At 36.4% G+C, this 13,478-nt stretch overlaps 1 protein-coding gene across 1 annotated transcript in view; it reads left to right on the top strand.

Moving 5' to 3' along the window:
• The window catches only part of CFAP70 (cilia and flagella associated protein 70), a 47,986-nt gene that overhangs the window by 12,531 nt on the left and 21,977 nt on the right, over positions 1-13,478 (top strand). The window contains exons 7-12 of the mRNA XM_004680774.2: positions 377-471; positions 3,229-3,328; positions 5,441-5,575; positions 8,990-9,160; positions 9,328-9,405; positions 11,251-11,342. Of these exons, the coding sequence (XP_004680831.1) occupies positions 377-471; positions 3,229-3,328; positions 5,441-5,575; positions 8,990-9,160; positions 9,328-9,405; positions 11,251-11,342 (671 nt within the window). The remainder of the gene's footprint in view (positions 1-376; positions 472-3,228; positions 3,329-5,440; positions 5,576-8,989; positions 9,161-9,327; positions 9,406-11,250; positions 11,343-13,478) is intronic.

Consider the following 13,478-nt stretch of genomic DNA (forward strand, 5'->3'; position numbering starts at 1 on the left):
AGCGGGGAGCAGAACAGGCAGATCGACGAAGTACACTGCTGAGGGGAGCAGTGGGCGGGTCAGGAGAGGTCTGCCAAGCCATGTGGTCACCTCCGGGGCAGTTGGGGATCAAACTCATGCGGAAGTGGCTTTAGTTTCTCAGTGCTATGCTTTAACCCGCTGCGCCACCAGGGAGGGCCCTATTTGTCTTACTTTATTAGTAGTAAAGTTTCATATAGTATAAGGTAATGATAGTAGTACACTAGTAGTTGTACTTATAGTAGTATTAGTAATAAAGGTACTTGATGAAATCCATTAAAATAATACTTCAGAGATTGAGCAGGGTAAAACCTTGGCACACTGAGAGAACAAAAGTCTCTAACTTATTATTTTACAGGACAAGGAATTTAGGAACCAAGCAGAGTGCATTAAAAAAAGGATTACTTGGGATTTGGAAAGTCGCTGCTATCTTGATCCTTCTGCAGTGGTCAGGTAGGAAGAGGAAGTCAATAGCTCTAACCAACAAAGACTGTTGGTGAGAAGAAATGTTACTTTTGTTAATTTTATCTGTATTTGAGTTAAGGTGATCTGAGATGCTTTTCCACCACATCTGCTAATAAAGGCTTCTAGTGATGATGGCTTAACCAAGGTAGGTTCCTGTTTCTGTTTCACTGTGGAAGTGCAGATCCACAGTGTTATTAGGCTTGCAGGCTCAATCTTTTTTTGCTCTTTTTCTTAGTGTGTGCCATCCTTTCACAATATTGTCTCATGGTCCAAGAAAGCCCATGATGGCTGTTGGCAATCCAGTTTATGCATACACATTCCTGGAAGGAAAAAAAAATTTTTTTAAATAATATAATAGTTATTTTTACATCATTTTATGCATTTTTCATCTCAGTTGTAATCTCTGTGGGCTTCCCATCACCAAATCACCCATGTGCCATCACCATAGTCCAGTGCATTGCCTTCCCCCCACTGTTTTTGATCCCATGCCCCATTTCACCCCCATAAAATGTGTCTGGTATATAGCTGCTCATTATTATTATTATTTTCTCGCCTGGTGTGTTATACTCCTGCTATGACTGAAACTATCTCTTATGTTCCCTTTTTTTTCTGGCTTATTTCACTAAGCATGATCTTCTCCAGCTCCATCCATGTTGCTGCAAAAGACGTGTTTTTTTTTTGTTTTGGTTGCTGAGTAATATTCCACTGTGTATACGTCATCCACTTTTGGGCATTTGAGCTGTTTCCATGTCTTTCCAATTGTAAATAAAGCAGCAGTAAACATGGGGGGGTGCAGGTACCTTTTTGAATCAATGTTTTTGTGTCTTTTGGGTAGATACCTAGGAGTGGGATTGCTGGATCATAGGGAAGCCCCATGTTTAGCAGTTTGAGGAAACCCCAAACAGTTTTCCATAGTGGTTGTACTAGTTTGCATTCCCACCAGCAGTACAGGAGAGTACTTTCTTCTCCACATCCTCGCCAACATTTGTTGTTGCTAGTTGTTTGAAGATGTGCCATTCTCACTGGGGTGAGATGGTATCTCATTGTGATTTTAATTTGTATCTCCTTTATTACAAGTGATGTTGAACATTTTTTTCATATGCTTGTTGGCCATCTGCATTTCCTCTTTGGAGAAGTGTCTTTTTAGCTCTTCTGCCCATTTTTTGATGGGGTTGTTTATTTTTGTTGAGTTTCATAAGTTCTTTGTAGATTTTGTGAACAATCCTTTATCTCTAGTTTTGTGTAAGAAATTTTTTTCCTAATCAGTGGGATGTCTGTTTGTCTTTTGTAATGTCTCTTTTGCTGTATAGAAGCTCTTTTACTTGATGTAACCCCATCTATTTATCCTTGCCTTCACTATCGTTGCATTGGGTGCTCTATCTTTAAAGATGTCGCTGAAGTGTATGTCGTGTAATGTTTGGCCCATCTTTGCTCCTGGAAAAAAATTTTAATAGGGGAGTAGTTTTCGATAAAAAAGAGACTTATCTTGGCTACCTTACTTCTTCTTATAGAGTTTTTCTGGGATCTGACAACTTCTGTTTACTCTTAGCCCCGGGCTAGCCGGGCAGTACGGTCTCGAGGCACGGGCTGGGGATGATAAAGAACCAGGCACACACACACACAGGATTTTCAAGCAAATGGCAGCTCCTTTATTATTCCGATTCCCTCCTTATATATCCTACAGTCCCCGCCTCCGTACTTTTTCACCCCCCTTGTTTGTACACCGTTGGAGCATTTAGTCCTACCAGCAAAAACATATTCCCTTTCAGGTGCAAGAGGCCCTTGTTCTTTAAAAGCCCACAATGTTTCTTTCTAGTCCTCAATAACCTGGACTGCACAGCTCTTCACAGTTTACATCTCATTAGCTATCTCTAGATGCAAGAGACGATAGGAAATAGTGCTTGGTAGACATAGTGTCAGCAGACTAAATCAACCAAGTTTGCTATTGCCTCTTGCAGCTACCTTGTAAGGACAGGCTGGCAGTCACATTGGTTGAAATGAGAGATAAGTGTCTTTTCTGGCTCCTAGGGCACGTACAGGCATTCTTGGGAGGACAGAGACCACAACTGGGACAATTGTGTGGCTCTATCCACTGCCAAACCCAGTCCCTGGTTACTTGGGTGTCTTGTTGGACTGTCAAACAGGTTAAAATCACACAGTGACTTATGCACTCTGCTACCCAAGCTAGTGGAGGAGAGCCTGAGAGGCTGTCAGGGAAGAGCCATAACCCTCTCCATGAAGTGGCACTATTCTTAACTTTCTGTTCCTTAGTCTTTCCTTGCTTTTAAGGTAGCTTTGGCTCTCCTTGCTAAGACACCAGTCTTCACTTACTCAGTTCTGTTCCAGATGTAGCTGTTTCTGTTGGATGCTTATCCTCAGTGTCCCTGAAGGAAGTGAAGACACAAGGATTCTGTCTGCCATCTTCATCTTGCCTCAAATGTTAATCGCTAGGCTCCTTATAATAGCTAATAAAATGTAAATTCTATGTAAAGAGTTGCTATAATGTACTATTTAGAATTATAACAAGAAAAAGTCTATGTGTGTTTAGTGAAGATACAGCCATCATAGGCCTATCTCCATAGTATGTATTTCTGATCTCCAATTGGTTGGATCCATGGATATAGAACTCATGGATATGGAAAGGTTGACTGTATTCTATTATTTTTAAACAGAGGAATATTCTCTTTAAATTATGTTCACTCTTCTTCTGCATATGATTGTAATGGGCTCATTCTTGTTTTGTAGTTTTCAGAAGCGAATTGCTGATTGTCGATTGTGGCCTGTAGAGATCACAAGAGTTCCTATGGTTGCTGTGCCCAAAGGGAAAGCTGCCAAACTTGAAAAAGTAAATTTGAGCTTTGAAACACTTATGTGATAAATACTGGGTCAGACCCAACCTGTTGTTCTGTTTCTAATTTGATAACCACAGGAAAATGTGAATATTATTGGTCTGTAAAACCATTGAATCCTCCTAATTTGATGGGTAGTTTTCAGAATTTAGTGTTGAAAGTCTCATGTTTCATGAACTGCCCTGTCTTTGGCAAACCAGGATATTTGGTTACTTTAGCTCCTCTAATCCATACAAGTTTATTTATGTTTTATTCCCAGACATCCTATTGCTTTCTAGCCCTTCATTGAGTTTTATGTATGGTAAGACCATACAAAGTATTTATTTTTATATGTCAAAAGTTATTAAATTTTGCCACTATGATAACCTAATACAGCTTTCTGATTTCTTTTAGAATACCTACTTAAAACTGATTAGCATTTTAATTAGAGAATTAGGGTTGATAGATGAAGTACTTTTGTGAAAACATATGGCTTTGATGAGCCTAGACTATGTGCTTTATTGTTTTACTTGTGCATGTGTGGTGTTTTCTGCTTATTTGTAAACTGTCTGAGTGGAGGGGTCCATTGTGAACTGCTTTGTATCATCAACAGAAGTCTATCATGATTCATGCCATCTACTAAGTACTTCAACAGATACCTAAATAATTTTGTTCGTTGTCATTTTTTTTTTAACTTTTGAAAAGCTGCATACAAGAGCTGGGGTGTAGGCCAGAGGTGCAGTAGGGGGAGGGTGTGAAAGGAATCACCAGAGACAGAGTGGGGGGACAGAACAAGCGGGTTGACTCAAATACACTACTGAGAGGAGCAGTGGGCAAGACGGAAGAGGTCTGCTATGCCATTTGGGTCAGCTCCCTGACCAGGTATCAAATTAGTGCTGCAGTGGCTGCAGATAGTTTCATAGTGCTGTGCTTTCACCTCTTGTGCCACCAGGGAGGCCCTCATTCATCTTAAAATAGGCATCTTGGTTAATACTACTACTGTGTAACCACTTCTCCCTTTGTATTATACAATATGCACTGGCTAACTTTCCTTAGATTTCTAAATAATACATTATCTCATGAGTTTAAGACTTTTAAACCTAGGGACCTCCCTCGTGGTACAATGGTTAAAACACAGCACCATCCACAGCCTCTGCAGCACTAGTTCTGATCTCTGGCCAGGGAGGTGACTCACATGGTGCAGCAGACCTCTCCTTCTTTGCCCTGTGCTCACCTCCGTAGTGTATTTCAGTCAATCAGTCTATTCTGTCTCTGGTGAACCTCTCATTTAACTCCACACCTCTGGTCTGTACCCCAGTTCCTGTATGTGTAAATAAATAAAATATTTAAGAAAATTAAACCTAATTTCTAATTATTATTAGAATAGACAAAATTAAGGTGGTTGTCTTTAACATTATGGGGATTAAATATGTTTCTTTCATTAAATTGATTTTTTTTTCTAAAGAAGTTTTTCTATGGCAAGCCATATAGCCATTGAAAATGATGTTAAGGCATAATTTTGACATTCTCTATCTTTGTGTCAAGAATTTAGATTAAATTAAGGATGGCAAATACTGATAGTTTTTTTGCCATTTACCCTTCATGCAAATATTGCTAATCAATCAAAGCACTCTTCTGAACTCAGATAAGGATACAGAATCTTCCTCAATGTAGCACCTAAAACATTTCCACTAGTTGATGTCATACATTTTTGTCATTATTGGTCATCACTTTGTAACGCCCCTTTCATTTATATGAATCTCTGAACTAAAGCTAAAAGTCACAGCTTCTGATTTTTAAGTTTTGTTGGTAGTGTTTTTTACAGTTTTATTTTTTCCTAAGGAACAACATGGTAAACTTGCCTTTTTAGTTTGACATATATGCTTTCAATTAATTTGAGTAATTGCTAAACCAACTTTACTATTCATTACCACTGCTTATATGCATTAATTACCTCAGTAATATTGTATTAGTAGTCCCATTGTGAAGGTAAATGGAGATCCAAAGTGTTTATGTAACTGATCCAAAATCACATAACTAATTAAGAAGCATGGCTTGTTCTCAAAGCCATTTCATACTTTCTGCTATGTTGCTCAATAGTACTTACAGCTCTGGTTTTCTTTCTTTAGGCTGATGATGAAAGTCCACTTTCATTTCACGGTGTGGCTTATGTTAATATGGTTCCATTGCTGTATCCAGGTGTGAAGAGGATTAGGGGAGCTTTTCATGTTTACCCTTATCTAGACAATATAGTCTATGAAAAGGTAAAAGGAATTTTGTAGAAGGTATCATCCTAATTTTCCTTTACTATGTGTTTACTTATAGCTTTAACATATACTTCTTTGCAATTGATATTTGGAACCAGTTAGTATACTGGGATGTTAAATATAGAGCCTTTCACTCTTTTTGATATTGGAACTTAATTTTATGAACATGAATAGTCCAAAACTGGGAACAATAAGTCAAAAGTGAAAACTATAAAAATAGAAGTGGCTGTTCATTAAAGATGTGAATTAAGGCAAGACGTTCTATGAGAGATATAAAGGAAAAGGTTTAGATTACCAAAACATGAAAGCTTTTAATATGCAAGGAAAAACATCACAAATAAAATTACAGTGTACTGAAAAGATGGAGGAAATATTTGAATATAAGGACAATGGCTATTATTCCTAAAATATAAAACACTTTGTCAAATATGTATAAAAATATACTTAAAATTTTTTTTAAAAGATTTATTTGTAACTGGGGTAAAGGCCAGAGGTAAAGGGGCGGTGAGAGGATTCACTAGAGACAGAGTGGGGAGCAAAACAGGCAGATGGACAAAGTACTCTGCTGAGGGGAGTAGCAGGCAGTTCAGGAGAGGTCTACCTCGCCATATGGATCACCTCCAAGGCAGGCGGGGATTGATCTCATTCAGAAGTGGCTTTCGCTTCTTACTGCTGTGCTTTAACCTGCTGCACCACCAGGAAGGGCCTAAAAATGTATTTTTAATGTGAAGTAGCAGTTTACAGAAGCAATGTCAATGACTAATAAATAAACAAGAAACATTTGACCTTATTTGTAATGAAGGATATACAACTTTAAATATTAATAAAGTATGTATTTACCTGGAAAATTAGACAGTTCTTTAAAATGTGATAGTGCTCATTGGTATAGCAAGAGTATGGTAAAACAACACTCATTCAGTGCCCCTGGAAGAATAAATTAGTACTAACAATGTCCAAAAAACTTTTTGTCAGTATTTATTAAAAAAACATTATTTCCAGGGCCCTCCCTGGTGGCACAGCGGGTTAAAGCACCACACTAAGAAGTTAAAGCCACTTCCGCATGAGTTCGATCCCCGCCTGCCCCGGAGGTGACCACATGGCGTGGCGGACCTCTCCTGGCCCGCCCGCTGCTCCCCTCAGCAGTGTACTTCATCCATCTGCCTGTTCTGCTCCCCTCTCTGTCTCTGGTGGAGCCTCTCACCCTCCATGTCTCTGGCCTATACCCCAGTTCTGTATAAGTAAATAAATAAATCTTTAAAACAAACAAACAAACAAACAAAACATTATTTCCCACACTATTTCTATTTCTAGGAATCCATTTTAAGGGAATAGGCAGAATTAGTACCAGACTTTCCTGTATGAAGTTATTCTTGGTGATCTGGGGAAAACTATATCATGCTCTAAAAATTGGGGGTTTTGATTTCAAGAGGTTTCTAGCTTGATTTCTGAAACTACCATTTACTAACTAGGTAATTTTGAGCAAGTGACTAAATTTCTGTCAACTTTAGTTACTCAATTTGTAAAATTATACAATTGCCAAATCATAGAACCCACGTGCCCTTCAATAGATGAATGGATAAGAGAAACTGTGGAGCATATATTAAAAAGAATATTACACAGTTGTGAAGAAAGGTGAAAGTGACATTTGGAACAAAATGGATAGACCTTGAGGTGATTATGTTGAATGAAATCAGTCAAAAAGTAAAAGACAGATTCTGGATGGTTTCACTTACTTAAACATATTTGCAGAATATAAACACCAAAACAACAATAGTGCACAAACAATAGAGAAATAAAAACTTGAACTTGGCAAAAAGATAATAATGGTTATTAGATGATGTAGAGAGAAGAGTGGAGGAAATGAGGGAGGGAGGCAGATGGGGTATGGGCATGGGTGGTTTGGTGGAGGAAAAAAATAGATGGCAATAGGGGAGGAAAAATGAACCAATATTTAAAAATGAATATATCAATAGTCAACTTAATACTTGATAGAGCAATTATGTAAAATAGCTGTGTTGACTATAAAATTAACATACAACCCAGCAAACTATTCCTAGGAATCTACCAAAAAGAACTTAAAACCTCTATTTATACAAAGACATGGATCTGAATGTTTACAACAGATTATTTATAATAGACAAAAATTCACAAAAATTTATATGTCCTTACCTGGTGAACTAATAAAATATACCATGGCTATAAAAGGAAGTAATATTTAGGAATGTGAAAGAATGAACTAAAAATAAAGTACCATCTCAAAATCACTGAATTTTTGGTATAATTTAAATGGTGAATTATAAGCAATGTGGCTTAATCTCACTAAAGTTGTTCTAAAGATAACATGAATAAACCTGAGAAAAGGAATGAACTACTGATACATACTGTTACATGGATGAACTTCAAAAACAATAAATGAAAGAAAACAGACACAAATGACTACACATTGCAAATACCACTTATACAAAAATGCTTTCATTTCCCATATGGTTAAAATTTGCATTTTTAACCATATGGAAAAATTTTTCCCATATGGAAAAATTTGCATTTTAGATTCTGAAATACAGTATTTACTATAGAGATGGTAGAATAGTTAATGTTTATAATTTAAAAATATTTTGGTTTGTATTTTTAGCAGCTTTATTGAGGTATAACTGACATACAGTAAACTGTACAGTTAAAATGTACAATTTAAAATGTCTAATACAGGTGTATATCTGTCAAAATGTTCCTACAATCAAGAAAATGAAAGTATCCATTATTCCTCCCACATTTTCTCATGTCCCATTAATCTTCATTCATCTCCTTGTATCTATTCCTCCTCTTCCTTTTTTCCCACTTATCTTCTTTCATTCAGCATAAATTAATCAGCATAACATATGTTCTTATTATGAAATTATATTAAACAACATGCATGCTGCTTAAAACTTTCCCAATCATTTGTTCTATAGTTTGAATTTTCCCATTCAGAGTTTTTACATTGAATTTTAAATTTACCCTACTCTTCTAGTTGTAATTGACAATTACAATGGTAATTGTAATTGGTAATTAGATAGATATTTCATGTACATAAATAAATTCTACCACTGAAAGTTAATGTGAAGTTACATGTCACAGAGGAAAGTGTTCTGGTAACAAGAGTTATGAGCTACCAACTCAAGCCAGGTTGAAAAGTTTCTTCTTGACAATTTATATAATAGAGTATGCAGATAATTTTTTGTGGTTTCACTCATTCAACAAATTTGGCAGTACAATAAAGTTTTTCATTTCCCCCATGTTTCTGAGTCTATGAGAACTATCTAGATAATTATTGAAATTATCTAGAAAGCTAAATGATGTTAAATACTAATCTGGGTTTCTCTTGAGTTTGTCTCACTTGCCTGTGAGTCATTATATTTTTTGGTTTCTTTTCAGACCAAATGTTTATCAAGCTTGTTTCGGGATACTGGTCATCATTTGATTCAGAATAATAAAGTAGGAGGAATTAATTCTCCATTGTCCAAACCACCTGTTCCTAAGAATCTTAAAGAAGATAAAACAGTCAAGGAAAAGGAATTAGAAGGGAAATCTAGACCTGGGGATATGGTAGGCTGTTCATGAGATGATGATTTTATTTTGTTGCATTCCAGAAACTTACACTGATTTCTCATTTGGTGAATTATGTCACTTTAATTTAATTGCAGCAATGATCCTTGTTCCTGACATTGTGAAGACTGTAAAATTCATTTTGGGGTGTGTTTCTTTTCTTTTAGCAAGCACCCAGTATAAAATCTCAGAGCTCAGATACTCCTTTGGAAGAACCTTCTCTCTCCCATAATCCAGAAGGACAGGTAAATATGCATAAGGAGTTGGAAATTATCTTAGAACTACTCAGTCCTTTATTGAGCACAGTAGCATGAGTAATGGAAAATGTGGAGGAAAAATGCTCATTATCTGAGTTACTATACCTTAGATAAATTTCTTTGTCTTGTTGAGACTTTATAAAATGAAGGGATTCTAGATTAACTTTAAGGTTCTTTCCAACATTAAAAAGTCAAGTCTTTTATCAGCTTTACTTTATTAAGCACTATAAGGATGCACAGTGCATTATCTGCAGCTTATTCATCTGTCCTCAAGACACTCAATAGTCTGGTCAGTGAAACAGATTGAGTTAACTCAGTGTATGGTATAAAGGAATAAAAAGAAAGGAGGGATTCTAGAAGGAGGTGGGAAAGATGAAAGGCTGAGTTGGGTTGTAGAAAGACTTTGAAAGTGTTGCTAAAAAGTTTGGGCTTCATTCTATAATCATGAGTCACTTTTTTTTTTAAGATTTATTTATTTATGCAGAACTGGGGTACAGGCCAGAGGTGCAGGGGTGGTGAGAGGATTCACCAGAGACAGTCAGCAGAACAGGCTGACTGATGAAGTACATTGCTAAGGGGAGCAGCAGGCAGATCAGGAGAGGTCTGTGCCATGTGGGTCACCTGTGGATCACCTCCAGGGTGGGGGGGGATGGAACTCATGCTGAAGTGCTGCACTTTTACTGGCTGCACGACAAGGGAAGACCCTCATGTGGGACTTTTAAGACGTATCTTGGAGACTCATGTTAAACTTTTGAATCACATAGAAATAGGACCTGTGTGTGTTTCAGGACAGAAGTACAAAGGATGTTGAAGTTGGGGTTTCAGAAATCAGTCCATAGCCTTCTTTTAAAAAAGATTTATTTATTCATACAAGAATTGGGGTGTAGACCAGAAGTATAGGGATGTGAGAGGATTCACCAGAGACAAGAATGGAGAACAGAACAGGTAGGTTGACTGAAATACACTGCTGAGGGGAGCAGTGGGTGAGACAGGAGAGGTGTGCTCTGCCATGTGGCTCCCTGGTTGGGGACTGAACTGGTGCTGCAGTGGCTGTAGATATCTTCATAGTGCTGAGATTTTACTCCCTTATGCCACCAGGGAGGCTCCATATGCTTTTCTTATAGTAAATATGAGTGTTCATAGTTTGAAATTTGGAAAGCATTGAAACAAGTGAAGTCAGAAACCTGCAGATGCAAGATGTGAAATTGAAAAGCTTTTGTATATTGAGAAAGAAACATTAAAAATAATTCAAATTGATTTCAAGGCTCACTTTCTAGAAAAACGACAACAATCAAAGAAAAGTTAAATGAGAGGTTAATATGGGGAAATGGTAAGTTCAGCTTCGCATATATTGCATCTTGGATACTGACAAATATCTGGGTAGAAATGCCTATCAGTTTGCAGTTGGTAGACGGTGGTAAGGAGATTTTAAGTGAAAATGTAAGAATGTTATAAAGAGAATATATCTGTTGGATCCATGAAAGAGGTTTGATGGATGAAAGAACTTAGAATAGTCCCAAAAAAGTACTGAACAAGTGAAAGATGACCTCACCTGGGGTAGAAGTTTCAAAAAAAGTACTGAACAAGTGAAAGATGGCCTAACCTTGTGTAGAAGTTTCCAGGAGTAATATTGAAACTCCCTTTTTCCTAAAAGAGAACTACTGTTGCTATTTTTCTATGTAAAAAAAAAAAAAAAAAACCTTTTAACAGTGGAGATCACACTGTATATTTGAGTGTATAACCAATTTTCTCATTATATAATGTGCTACTAAAATGTTTTCATAAATATATGTGTTTCTGGAAAGAATAACTTAGAGAAAAATGTCTTTACAGCAATATGTAGAAGCAGGGACATACATCGTGTTGGAGATTCAGTTAGACAAAGCCTTGGTTCCAAAACGAATGCCAGAAGAGCTAGCCAGAAGGTTTGTAGCAATGGGTCTCATAATTGTTTTGTAAAAACAATTCTGGTATAATAAAAGGAGATCAGTTTGTCCTAATAAATGTAATTTTCCTTGAGCTGAGCATCAGGTAGTTTTTCATCTCCCCTCACCCTAAGGTAGTTGTTTTTTTTTTAAAAAAAAAAAACTTTTCATGTGACCAAATAAATATATAGACCATTACAAAATTGTGAGAAAATCAAGATAATCAAAAAAGTATTTAAAAGTACCAAGATTTTTACTCATTCAGTGATAACCACTTTTACATCTTTTTATGTATCCTTCTGGAGCTGTGATAAAGTCCCTATATCAAACACACACCCCAAACCAAATCGTATATAAGTTATGTGTGACTTTTTTTTAAAGATTTATTTATTTATGCATACAGAGCTGGGGTACAGGGTAGAGGTGCAGGGGCAGTGAGAGGATTCACCAGAGACAGAGTGGGGAGCAGAACAGGTAGATCAATGAAGCACACTGCTGAGGGGAACAGCAGGCGGGTCAAGAGAGGTCTGCTACGCCATGTGGATCACCCCTGGGGTGGGGTTTGAACTCGTGCTGAAGTGGCTTTAACTTCTCAGTGCTGAGCTTTAACCCGCTGTGCCACCAGGGAGGGTCCATAAGAATGTGTGATTTTTAAAAGCTATTTTTATATTGTGCTATAGTGCTTTGATTGTGTTTCTAGCAAGTTGTCCAATTTGTTGATAATACAATTGCTTATAGTATTTGCAGATTATTCTTTTTTATCTCTCTTTGTAACTGACTTCTTTCATTTAACAGAATGCTATCAAGCTGAATAATATTTTATTGTATAGATATGTTACATTTGAATTTTCTATTCTTCAGATGATGGACATTTGAGAAGTTTACTCTTTCTTTTTTTTTAAATTAAGAGCATGCTTATTCTTATTACTGTACTCAATAATGACTGTTAAAATGAAAGTGGACTTATGTAACTCACATTTAGAAACTACCTGCATCATACTGAATAATAGTAAAAATTCCTACAGTGCCTACATATTCTGCAGCAACTTTGCATTTTCTGTCTAACCAACTGGTCTCCTTGCTATTCATCTTCCATGTCAGGTACATTCTTGCAGGAAGGCTTTTAAATTGGCTGTTCTCTTTGCCTATCACTCTCTTCCCCCCGATATCTATATGACTTGATTACTCACTTCACACAATTCTTTACTCAGATGTTATCATCTCAGTGATGCCTCTGGTGCAATGTTCCCCTTATTCCACCACCACCAGTCCTCAGAGTGTCTGCTTCCTGCATTATTTTCCTCTATAAGCACAAATCACTAACACATTCTTCATTATTATTTGTCTTGTTCATTGTCTTTCCTCATTAAAATGTAAACTCCATGAAGACAAGTATTTTTATCTGTTGTTTTTAGTGCTCTTTTTCCCAACACCTAATAAAAGAGCCTGTCAGATAGTTGGCATCAGTATATATTTTGAATTAATGAATAGACAGCATTATCTCTGCAGAGGAAACTGAGTGACTGGACAACAAACTTGGAAGGAAACATTTTATTATGTATTGTTTCTCCTAAGTTTTAAATCATGTGATTATATAACCTATTAAATAAAATTAAAGTTGATAATTATGAACAGAGGTTTGTAATTATATAGGTCTTATGAAAGAAAAATAGAATTTGTGAATCTGATTGCAAACCTCATGGCAGTACAATATATTTCAGTACAAGTCCTGAAACTTATATTCAGATGGAAGAGTTGTAGTTTAATTCTCTTTCTGTTCTTAATAGGTCTCCTGAAAATGGAAGGTAAATTTTTGTCATAAATAGTTCGACAGTGACAAAATATATTTTCTTATTCACTATAAAGTCTGATATCATTATTGCAAATTTAATGCAATTTTTTAATGACCAAGAGTAAACTTTTAAAATCTCAGATCTAGAGGAAAGAAAACATTCGATTGCATGTAGCACTTAAAATTTCCAAGTTTTTTTTCTAAATACTGAGTACCTAAAATTATAACACCTATTTCTTTCCAGTCATGAATAAAGAGCTTATTGTACACACCACATATTTTAATATATATAGGGGCAAAGTCAGGACTAAAACAGAAGTAAAACTCAAATATTCACAAAGTTG

This window comes from Condylura cristata, unplaced genomic scaffold (assembly GCF_000260355.1).
Source record: "Condylura cristata isolate star-nosed mole 26May11 unplaced genomic scaffold, ConCri1.0 scaffold00011, whole genome shotgun sequence".
NCBI lineage: Eukaryota > Metazoa > Chordata > Mammalia > Eulipotyphla > Talpidae > Condylura > Condylura cristata.